We start from the raw sequence: 12847 nt of genomic DNA on the forward strand, positions 1-12847 counted from the left end.
TGATGCTCACCTTCCCAACATGATCACTGAAGACAAATGGGTGCATAAGCAAATGTGGTGAAGAAAGCTGATGGTGCCCGGCTATCAAAAGATATAGCGTCTGGGGTCTTAAAGGCTTGAAGATAAACGAGGGGTCATTTAGCTCAGAAGCAACAAAGCCCACATGGGAGAAGCACACCACCCTGTGTGATCATAAGGTGTCGATGGGATCAGGTATCTAGCATCTAAGACCCAGAATAAAACCATACTCAAGGTGAATTGGAGGGTGGTGGTGGCATGGAGTGCCTATCTATAGACAATTGGACATCCCCTCACAGAGGGGTCACAGGGAAGAGATGAGCCAGTCAGGGTACAGTATAGCACTGATGAAGAAATGGGGAGCTCATATCAGGGACTCAAGTGGGAAGAGAATGCTTTGAAAATGATCAAAGTGGCTTATGTGAAAATGTGCTTAACACACTGGATAAATGTATGGATTGTGATAAGAGATGTAAGAGCCCCGAATAAAAATATTGAGAGAAAAAAAAAAGAAAAAAAAGTGGCATCCAAAGTAAAATCCTGCTTTTTAAGCCAAAATTCAGATACTCAGTTATAGAACATCAATAATTAAGTTTGAAAACTTATTTTCTAAAACTTGTATTGCTTGATCACTTATATCTATAAATAGAATTGTTGAGTGTTAGGAAACTATGGCATTATCAAGTAAACCTTGGATTACTAATCACAAGGTCTGTAGTTCAAGTCCACCAACTGTTATGTGAGTAAAATATGAGACTATCTGTTCCCATAAAGAATCCCAGCCTCAGAAACCCTGTTTAAGATTACTGTAAGTTGGAATTGACTCAGTGACAGTGGATTTTATGGTTTCTTTTTCCCTTTTGGCATTTGTATACTGCTTTTTATTCTATAGAGTCACTATGCATTCACATCGACTTGATGACAGTGCATTTTGTACTACTTTAATGGTGGACTCTGGAATACTCTTTTCTTTACAGAAAAACCATGCCAGATGGATCATCTGGACCGAATTCTTCTGTCTGGTATCTACAGTGTACGCAAGGGAAAGACCCAGCTGCATAAGTGGGCTGAACGCCTAGTTGTTCTCTGTGGCACCTGCCTGATTGTTTCCTCAGTAAAGGATTGTCAAACTGGAAAGATGCACATTTTGCCTTTGGTTGGAGGAAAGGTAAGACACACAAAGATGAAATTTTCTTCCTTTCATTTTCTACTTTAAAAATCACATGTATTTTATAGTTTTTTCATATTTTTAAGGAAGCCTACATGACACTATTAAAGATTACACTCAAAGCTTGTATTTTAGTTTTCTTAGATAAAAGTAAAAGATACATACATACGCAGTCTAAGGAAAAGAGGGATTTATTTGCCTCCCATGCTCTCAGAGACGGCTGGAGGCTATTTGGGCCCCAAATCCTAAAATAGAACCAATCTATTGAGAACACCCTTGCTTCCACTTCCGGGCACTAGATCTACTACTGCCTGTAGCACTGAGACTACACAGAGAAGACTACCACTGGAAATCACCTTTGGAAACTAAAAGTAGCTGCCAGCATTCGTTATCAAAAGAGATTCTTCACATTCATAGTTTCTCTCTTTTTCCTATTAGATTAAATATTAAGAGTCTGGTACTATCACAGGTTCTTACCTAGCAGCTAAAGAGTCTTGGAAGCTAGGATTTGCTAGCATTTTTGGCATTATGGAAAAGGAGTTCATTTACTAGTCAGTTAATAACAGGTTACCTTAAACAGATTGTATTAATATTTATAAGTAGCTATATAATTTAATTTCAATTGTTATTATGATTTTAGTGATCATAAGACAATCTGAATATATGAGAATTTCCATAGCAATGACTTTGTGAATTCATGTTTTGAGACAACTATAGTCTTACCAAATTCGCAGCAGTATAGATCAGATACATGCATAAAAAGGAAAATGCACACAAAAACACATAGCTGGAAATTTAATGATACTATTGTTACAATTACCGAAGGCCGCATGGAAGTTACTTATATTATCTCTCAAAGAGCTGATAATGCTGCCATTAAAGTGAAACGAGGACTATATATATTAGCCCTAGAGCAGTGCTTTCATACAGTTCCTCATGTGGTGGTGACCCCCACAACCATCACATTATTTTCATTGCTATTTCATCACTGTGATTTTGCTACTGTTAAGAATTGAGCGACTCCTATGGAAGGGTAATTGAATCCCCAAAGAGGTCGCGACCCACAGGTTGAGAACCACTGCCCTAGACAGATGAATGGATTTTGAGCTTGCACTCAACTGTAAGCACTAACCTAAAAACAATCAGTTTTTTGTTATTTGAACAGTTTTATTGGCTGAGAATCCACATAGCAGTTTTTAAGATGCTGAAGAAATAATGGTTGAGACTTCTTTTGAAAACTTTTTAAAATTTTGAATTAGGTGGAATTTTGCATATCAGAGTATTTTATGCATTTAACAACGTGCATAACTTATCAACACTCCCGTCACTTGCCCTGTTCCTTCACTGTGCTCCCCCATCTCCCTCTTTTTGGATATTTTCTTTCCCTTCATCCAAACTAACCCTTATCTCCCTGCTAGCTTACTACTTCTTTCTCTCCCTTTCCCCTCCCCTCACCCATCCATTTCTGTTTCATATGATAGGAAAACTTCATCTTAATTTTTTTTCATATCAGTGGTCTCATACAATATTTGTCCTTTTGTGACTGACTAACTTCACTTAGCATAATATCCTCTAAATGTATGTCGTGAAATGTTTCATGGTTTCGATGTGTAGTATTCCATTGTGTGTATGTACCAAAGTTTATCTTTTCTCCCATGGATGGGCATTTAGCTTGTTTCTGTCTTCTTGCTATTGTGAAGAGCCCTGCGATGAACATGGTTGTACATATAGTATATACTTGAATATAAACCGACCCAAATATCAGTCGAGGCACTTAATTTTACCACAAAACTGCATAAAAAATGTGCTGAATTCGTGAGGGAGGGAGGGGGAAAATGAGGAGCTGATACCAAGGGCTCAAGTAGAAAGAAAATGTTTTGAGAATGATGAGGGCAACAAATGTACAAATGAGCTTGACACAATGGATGTGTGTATGTATTGTGATAAGAGTTGTATGAGCCTCCAATAAAATGATTTTAAAAATTGCTGAAAACTCTGCTTATACTTAAGTATATGTGGTATATCTGTTTGCTTGGGCTCTATTCCTTATTTCGATAGGATATGCACTAACTCATTTGCTGGGTCACATATTCTATTACCAGTGGTTTGGAGAAGTGCTCTGCTGGTTTCACAATGGTTGTACAGTTTTACAGCCCCACCAGCAGGCCATGAAGGTTCCAGTCTTTCCACATTTGTTGTTTTCTGCTCTTTTTAAAATTGCTATCGATACTGAATTGAGGTAGTGTTTCATCATCATTTTGATTTGCATCCCTCAGATGGCTAATGATCTTTCGCATTTCTCCATCTTTGCTGGCTGCCTGAATATCTTCTTTGGTAAACTCCTTCTTCATGTCCTCTGCCCTTTTAAAATTTGATTATTCATCTTTTTTGGTTTTGAGGTATTGCAGTCCTCTGTATATTTTAGAGATTAGTTCATGATCTAATCTAAGTCATTGCCATAACTTTTTCCAGCAAAAAGTTTTGTTTTCTTTTTTAATAAAACACTTTGATGTGCATCAGTGTCTTATTTTTAAGAGAGCCCATGTATTAGGACCTTTAAGTTTGTCCTTAATTTTTGATAGCTGATCACTATAGTTCTAGGACTTCCATGTAGGTCTCTAATTCATCTTGAGTTCATTTTTTATATGGAGTGAGGTATGGGTTTTGTGGAGTGAGTTAAGTATCATATTTCAATCTTTTGCAAATGGAAATCTATGTTTGTCAACTGTTTAGAAACTCTTTCCCATTTAAAATGTTTTGGCCCTTTGTGAAAAAAGTTACCTGTAGGTAGACAGATTTATTTCTGGGTTCTCAATTCCATTGGTCTACGTATCTTTTGTACCAATATTTGGCTGCTTGGCCTCCTCTGCCTATGTAGTAGAGTTTGAGGTCAGGAAGTGAAAGATCTCCTACATTGGTTTTCTTTAGTAGTGCTTTATTGGTCTTATGTCTCTTTCTTTTGCATATAAAGTTGGTGATTGGTTTTTCTATTTCTTTGAAGAATGATGCAGGGATCTGGATCCAAATTAAATTATATGTACAGATTTGGCTTGTTGTTAGGTGCCATCGAGTTGGTTATGACCCATAGCCACCCTGTGGACAACCATGGGTCTTGTGCCACCCTCACAAATGTTCCTATATCTGAGCCCATTGCAGCCACTATGTCTATCCATCTCTTCAAGGACCTTCCTCTTTTTGCAGTCCCTCCACTTTATCAAATATGTTGTCCTTCTCCAGGGATTGGTGTCTCCTGACAACATATCCTAAGTAGGATGAAGCCTTGCCATCTTTGCCTCTGAGGAGCACTCTGGACGTACTTCTTCCAAGACAGATTGGTTTGTCCTTTTTTTGGTCCATGGTATTTTCCATATTCTTTAACACCACAATTCACATGCATGGATTCTTCTTCAGTCTTTCTTATTCAGTGTCCAACTTTCACATGCATATGAGGCAATTGTAAATACCGTGGCTTGAGTCAGACACATATTTGTCCTCAAAGTAATATTCTTGCTTTTCAGTACTCTACAGAAGTCTTGTACATCAGATTTACCTAACAGAGCACATCTTTTGATCTCTTGACAACTGCTTCCATGAGCATTGATTATGGATCCAAGCAAGACGAAATCGATGGCAATTTCAATTTTTTTCTTGATTTATCAGAAGAAATGGGGGTAGTATTGACATTTTTACCATGTTAAATATACTTCTGTCCATAAACATGGTATCTTTTCCCACATATATGTATATTTGGGTTTTTTGTAATGTTTTGTAATTTTCTTTGTACAAGTCTTTTGTTTCTCTGGTTTGGGTATTTCCTAAATATTTCACCTTTTGTATAGCTATTAAAATGATGGTGTTTCTTTGATTTCCTTTTCAGAGCTCTCGTTATTAACATACAAGAATCTGACAGATTTATGTAATCTTGTGCTCCACCACATTGTGGAGTCTTTCAATTATTTTTAGAAATTTTCTTGTCAAGTGTTCAAGGTTTTCTGTGTGTAGAATCTATTAATCTTCAAATAGTGTTTTGCTTCTTTTTGCAATTTGGATGTCTTTAATATATCTTTAATGTCTAATAGCTGTAGCAAAGACTTCCAGTACAGTATTGAATAAGAGTAGTGGTAACGGTCATCCTTGTTTGGTCCCCGTTTGCAGGGGATTAGTATCAGTTTCTCCTCACTGAGTGAGATATTACCTGTTGGTTTTATGTGTAAGCCCTTTATTATGTGTGGAACATCCCTTCGATTCCTGTTTGTTGAGTGTTTTTGTCAGGAAAGGGTGCTGGGCTTTGTCAAATGCCGTTTCTGCGTCAGTTGATATGATCATGCAGGACTGTTTGGGTTGAGAGTATTGTGAAAGTAGAGTAAAACATGGACCTTGCTACTGAAAGTGTACTGAGTATTGAATAGGATACATAAAAATCAGTCTGTATCTAGTGGCAGAATTTGAAGGGTGAGAAGAAAAGTTACAAAAGAAAAAAGATTGCCTACAAAGGAGTGATCTACTGACAACAGTTTTATCAGGAACAGTAGGTGCTAGAAGATTGTCAGAAGACTGAAAAATTACTCAAAAACAGCACGTCAATCTTAGTTTTTCATCCAGCCTGAGTTTCTATCTTGCACATACAAAAAAAGACTTTAGAACTGATATTAACCTCACTGAAGTATTAAAGATATAATTCTAAAAAACAAAACCAAAAGAGGAAGAAAACAAGCAAGAAAATTCAAAGAGAAGTGATGAGAGGTAAAAAACAAGGACGAGCTTATAAATAAATAAAATATCAAGAAATTTAGCTTAATATTGATTGTAAGTTAAAATTTTCTTTGCCTTTACAAGAAGCTAAAATGACGCTGAACAACAGTATAAGATGTGACAGTGTGTTCCAAAAGAAAAGTGTGATGTCATCTAGGAGTTCTTAAATAAGAGGATAACAACACCAAATATCTTTAAATTCATAAGAAAAGTGATTTGCCATTATGAACTTCAGTGACTCCCCTCTGACCACAGTCCAGGGAGGCGAATAAGCTGGCTGTCAGAGCACACGAATGCAGTTATGGCGCCTGCAGTTACGTGAAAATCTAATACCTTATCTAGGTTTTCCTTGTTTTGTCCACTGACTGTTGCTGGGTATTTTTGTTTGTTTTTTCTTCCTGTTTGAATTTTGTTTGGTTTTCTGTATATGATAGCTATAAATAATAAATCTATAAGCAGTAACTTGATTTGTAATTACCTAAGGGAATGGCAGGGGAGGTTTTGGGGGAAATGGGGGCCTGACAAAAATGAGAATGAAAACAAAACAATGTCTTAAATCAGTGGTGGTAATTATTTCACAACTCTATATTACTAAATAATTAAATTGTATGGTATGTGAAATATATGCCAACAAAACTATTTTAAAACAAGAAAAGAAAATCACAAGAGACAGTACAAGTACATGCATACTTGAAAATACTGGAGTTGCTAACATGGAAAAGACTGATGAATACTAAGTTACACAAAGATATGGAGCAACTAGACTGTTCCTATATTACGGCTGAGAATGTAGTCATTTTAGAAAATAATTCATTCCTTTTTATCAAGGAAAATAAATATAAATGTAATATTTCTGAAGTTTTGTGTAGGCAGCAATAAAATAGTCTCAATATGTATATAATGCACAAATTTACATTATTCAGAAGTTGACAGTTGACAGATTAACTGTCATAGAGGAGAAGTTACAAATCGATCTCAGTATTCTGTCATATTTTGGTGTATAACATTACATAAAATATTTAAAGAAGACCTGCCATCTAAGGTACAACTGTTCATCTCTCCCCATCTGGAGAAAAGAGGAATAATGAACATTAAAAAGCATATGAAAACAATCCAGTGGACTAATTGGACCATGCAAACATAATTTCTACAACCCTGAGGCCACAGGGTACCCAGCTACCACTACCATTCCTCTGAAAAGGATCACATTAGTAGGTCCTAGAGAGAGTAAGAGGAAAATGCAGAACTCAAAATAAGTGAAAGAATGGTGGGGACCCCTGAGACTATCACCCTTAGTCATTCTTCACTCTGGAACTGAACTTTTACCCCCATATTAGAAAAATCCACCAGTTAAGAATAAAAGGACAGCATTTACTCATTCAAGGGTTAGGAAGGGAGGAAGAATGGAAACCAGGAAACAGTGGCAAGAAGTAGGTTAGGTGAGGCTACATTGTGAGGATTGCAGTGGATGAGTTGTAACAAAATATGTGTGGATTGTTGAATGTAAAACTAATTATCTGCTATGTAAACCAAGTTTTACAATAATTTTTTATAATATCTGATCTTCATGTCATTAGGCTTCTTTATTTTTACACAGACTCATTCACTTGCAAATGTTTAATTTACTAATAAATGTTTATTACATAATAAAAGTGGTAATTTTAGTGTGTAATAACTGCTATGAAAATTATTTAAGAATGATTGATTGTGGTAAATAGGGTATGAAAGTTACCATTTTAAAGTATACTATTCAGAGCATTAATTCTATTCCCAGTGCGAGCAACCGTCTATACCATCTTCCCCCAAAACCTTTTCATCCCCCTAAACAGAAGCACTATACCTATTAACTGGTTAATGAATCTTTTTTTTAAAATCATTTTATTGGGGGCTCATACAATCTTATCATAATCCTTACATACATCCATTGTGTCAAGCACATTTGTACTTTTGTTGCCATCATCATTCTCAAAACATTTGTTTTCTACTTGAGCCCTGGGTATCAGCTCCTCATTTTTTCCCCTCCCTCCTTGTCCCTCCCCCCAGGAACCCTTGATAATTTATAAATTATTATGATTTTGTCATGTCTTAACACTATCCGACGTCTCCTTTCATCCATGTTTATGTAGATCCTTGTGATAAGTGCCCCTTTCTACCTCACCTTCCCCTTCCCCTCCTTGTATCCTTACTCTCAGTATTGGTCCTGCCTGAGGGGTTAATCTGTCCTGGATTCTCTGTTGTCTGAAGTTATTATCTGTACCAATGTACACCCCCTGGTCTAGTGAGATTTGTAAGGTAGAATTGAGATCCTGATAGTGGGGGAGAGGGGAGCATTAAGGAACTAGAGGAAAGCTGTATGTTTCATTGGTACTTCACTGCACCCTGACTACCTCATCTCCTCTCCTTGACCCTTCTGTAAGGGGATTTCCAGTTGCCTACAGATGGGCTTTGGGTCTCCACTCCATGCCCTCCCTCCAGTTCACCTTGGGTATGGTTTTATTCTGGGTCTTAGATGGCTGATACCTGATCCCATTGACACCTCATGATCACACAGGCTGGTGTGCTTCTTCCATGTGGGCTTTGTTGCTTCTGAGCTAAATGGCCGCTTGTTTATCTTCAATCCTTTAAGACCCCAGATGTTATATCTTTTGATAGCCAGGCACCATCAGCTTTCTTTTTTTTTTTTTCCCTTCTTTTACATTTTATTAGGGACTCAAACAACTCTTACCACAATCCATACATATACATATATCAATTGTATAAAGCACATCCATACGCACCATCAGCTTTCTTCACCACATTTGCTTATGTACCCACTTTGTCTTCAGCGATCATGTCAAGAAGGTGAGCATCATGGAAAGCCAGTTTAATAAAATAAAGTGTTCTTGCATTGAGGGAGTACTTGCGTGGAGGCCCAATGTCCATCTGCTACCTTAATACTAAACTTATAAATATATGCAAATAGATATATTTCTCCATTGCCATATATAAATATATTTACATATGGACATGCCTGTATTTAGACCTTTATAAATTCCCTTTGCCTCCTAGTTTTTTCCTCTATTTCCTTTGACTTTCCTCTTGTCCCACTATGATGCTCAGCCTTCATTTGAGTTTCAGTAATTCCTCTCGATTAGATTACCCTGGATCAAGCACTTCCAGGCCTCCTACACTCTCCTCACCATTGATTTTGGATCACTTGTTCCCTTGTCCCTGAGTTTGTTAACAAGTGTCTGGAGTCTTAAAGGCTTGAAGATAAGTGGCCATCTAGCTGAGAAGCAACAAAGCCCACATGGAAGAAACACACCAGCCAGCCCATGTGATCATGAGGTATTGATAGGATCAGGTATCAGGCATCAAAGAACAAAAAATCATATCATTGTGAATTAGGGGGAGTGCGGAGTGGAGACTCAAAGCCCATCTTAGGCAACTGGACATCCTCTTACAGAAGGGTTGCAGTGGGGAGATGAACCAGTCGGTATAGTATAGCACCGATGAAACATACAACTTTCCTCTAGTTCTTTAATGACCCCACCCCCGCCACCAATTCATGATCCCAATTATACCTTACAAATCTAGACCAGAGGATGTACAGATAAGAAATGAACACATAGGGAATCCAGGACAGATAAACCCTTCAGGACCAATACTGAGAGTAGCGATACAAGGAGGAGAAGGAGAAGGTGGGATAGAAAGGGGGAACTGATCACAAGGATCTACAAATAACACCCTCCTGGTGGACAGACAACAGAAAAATGGGTGAAGGGAGACATCAGACAGTGTAAGACATTACAAAATAAAAATAATTTATAAATTTTGAAGAGTTCGTGAGGAAGGGGTGGTGGGGGAAGAGGAGAAAAATAAGGAGCTGATACTAAGGGCTCAAGTAGAAAGCAAATGTTTTGAGAATGATGATGGCAACAAATGTAAAAATGTACTTTGCAGAATGAATATATGTATGAATTGTGATAAGAGTTGTATGAACCCCCAATAAAATGATTTAAAGAGAAAAATAAAAATATTTTTTTTGCCTTTAATCCTTTAAAAAATCATTTTTGGGGTGCTTGTACTACTCTTATCACGATCCATATATATATCCATTGTGTAAAGCACATTTTTACATTTGTTGCCATCATCATTCTCAAAACATTTGCTTTAAATTAAAAACAAAAAAAGCTATATTCTCATCAAAGATATAAAGACTGGGTTGTTGGAATTTGGGGGATTTTTTTTTTGAGAGCTGAATGTATATCCATACCATCACCCAAAATGATTATGTGGCAAGGTCTACCTCGTTGTTTAAACCTATTGATTCAAGGTTTCAACAATTCCTAATTAGAGTCTCCTGCAGTAAGTGGGACATAGGGTACTAGTATACTGACTATTGACCAGGAACTCTTAAGGACAAGAGATGTGCTTCCTAGCTAGGACTAGTTAATGTGTGGGAATTATTATACATTTCTAGGATTTATTATTATGTGAGCCATTAGCAAATGTGGACCGAGAGAAAGAGATTGTGCTCGTGTGTATGAGCAAGTGTGTGCAAGCTCTGTGTGTTTTCTTCTAGCATTTATCTGGTGGGGGCACCTGGAGGGATAAACAGTTCTCTCTGGAAGATGGACTAAGTGGGTACATAGCTTGCTTCAGGCAAGAGGAGAATGAAATAGTTGACTACTAGAAAAGATTTACCCAGGTCAAGGAAAGTGATAAGTGAGAGGCTATCATTGGTTAGATGGGATGAGAGATACTAAAAAAATCCTCAAAAAGAGATCCAATGAGAAAATGGATACTCTTAAAATTTGGCCAGGCCCAGAGAATGTGGAGTCAGCTTATGACGCTACTAGTCTATTAAGTTCTGTTCTTTTCCATTTCTACTCTAACCCTGGAGGAATTTAGAAACAGCATCTCATAGCAACTCATAGGCAGGGCAGGAAGTGAATCTGAAAAGAATGGCAGGGTATTCCTTCCTTGTAGTCGGGCAGCTATCTCTCTTAAGCTCCAATATTGTAGGAAAAGGATGAAGAAATGCCTCATTTTTCAAGTAGGAAATTTTGACTCTTATCAAATGAGCCTGAAGTTTCTTATTCTGAAAACATGGCAAGTAGTCTTATGTTGTAGAGACTTTGTACTTGTTGCTTGTACCTAGAACACTTTTAAAAGAATCATTTTATTAGGGGCTCATACAACTCATCACAATCCATACATACATCAATTGTGTAAAGCGTATTTGTACATTCATTGCCCTCATCATTCTCAAAACATTTGCTCTCCACCTAAGCCCCTGGCATCAGCTCTTCATTTCCCCCCTCCCTTCCTGCTCTCCCCTCCCTCATGAACACTTGATAATTTAGAAATTATTATTTTGTCATATCTTGCCCTGTCCAACGTTTCCCTTCACCCACTTTTCTGTTGCCCGTCCCCCAGGGAGGAGGTCACATCTAGATCCTTGTAATTGGTTCTCCCTTTCCACCCACCCTCCATCCACCCTCCCAGTATCGCCACTCACACCACTGGCCCTCAAGGGATCATCCGCCTTGGATTCCCTGTGTTTCCATTTCCTATCTACTAGTGTCCATCCTCTGGTCTAGCCGTATTTGTAAGGTGGAATTGGGATCGTGATTGTTGGGGAGGAGGAAGCATTTAGGAACTAGAGGAAAGTTGCATGTTTCATCATGGCTGCATCACACCCTGACTGGCTCGCCACCTCCCCGAGAACCTATAACACTCTCACCCCTTGTAGTTTCCATACGTTTTGTTCCTTTACCTCCTTAAGGGTCTCTGCTCAAATGTTATATTTTCAGCGAATTCTTCCTTAACTACTACAAAAGAAATACCCCAAGGGATGGTTTTAACACATTTATTTTTCACTTCAGGATGCTAAAAGTCTGGATTCAGAGTACCAGCTCTAGGAAAGGCTTTATAGCTGTCATCTCCAGGGGAGCGTTCTTGTTTCCTTTCAACATCTGTTAGCACAATGTTCCTTAAAGCTGCCTTGACATCATTTTTCTCCTGGGTCTAGTTGTTCTCAGCACAAGGACCTTGGGACCAAAGTATATGTTCTGCTTCTAGCTCTTTCTTGGTGATAAACAGGTCCACCCCTACAGCCCGTCTTATTTCTTGTAAAATAAAATGTGATGCAGGCCAGCTGCTGGGGAACTCCCTTACATCCAGTCTGGGCTGCAACCTTCAAAAGAATGTTGGCATCCAACCTTAATCCCTTGACAGTTCATTGACTGATCATCTCATGTGGATGATAACATCATCATATAATTGCCACAGTACATCATTATATGACTGCCAAACCACTGACAATCATGGTCCAGCTGAGTTGACACTTTTTGGAGACTACATTTCAATCTATGACAACTACCTTACTTATAATTCAGACAACCCTTGCCTCAACCCTGTGTAAACCTTTATCCTATTTTATTTTTCGTCATCCTATTCATTATATTATGATATACTACATCACATCATATTTTGGTGTTAATCTTGCTAATATATACTCCATTGTGTGCAAGATTTTTGTTATTTTTCCTATTGTATTCCAACACCCATAATAATAAATGTATTCAGTTAACAAGTATCTAATTAGCAAATTAAGATATTTCATTCTTAGAAGAGTAACAAATAAGTTTAGGATTATGCATTCTACTTCTTCCAATGTACATGAAAAATATTTTTGCCTGTCTTTTTAATAGATAAAATGCACATACAACACACTTTACCCCATTCAATTGTGTAATTCAATCACTTTAAGTATATTCAGAGAATTGTACAATCAATTTTTTAAATCATTTTATTGAGGGCATGTACAACTCTTATCACAATTCATACATACATCCACTGTGTCAAGCACATTTTGTACAATCAATTTTAAAGGATTTTCAGGATCCCAAAAAATAAACCTTA

At 37.5% G+C, this 12847-nt stretch overlaps 1 protein-coding gene across 1 annotated transcript in view; it reads left to right on the forward strand.

Annotated features, from left to right (window-relative positions):
* Positions 1-12847, forward strand: part of PHLPP2 (PH domain and leucine rich repeat protein phosphatase 2) — a 91464-nt gene that overhangs the window by 35467 nt on the left and 43150 nt on the right. Inside the window, exon 4 of the mRNA XM_075536902.1 lies at positions 996-1186. Within this exon, the coding sequence (XP_075393017.1) occupies positions 996-1186 (191 nt within the window). The remainder of the gene's footprint in view (positions 1-995; positions 1187-12847) is intronic.

Source organism: Tenrec ecaudatus, chromosome 18 (genome assembly GCF_050624435.1).
Source record: "Tenrec ecaudatus isolate mTenEca1 chromosome 18, mTenEca1.hap1, whole genome shotgun sequence".
Lineage (NCBI taxonomy): Eukaryota > Metazoa > Chordata > Mammalia > Afrosoricida > Tenrecidae > Tenrec > Tenrec ecaudatus.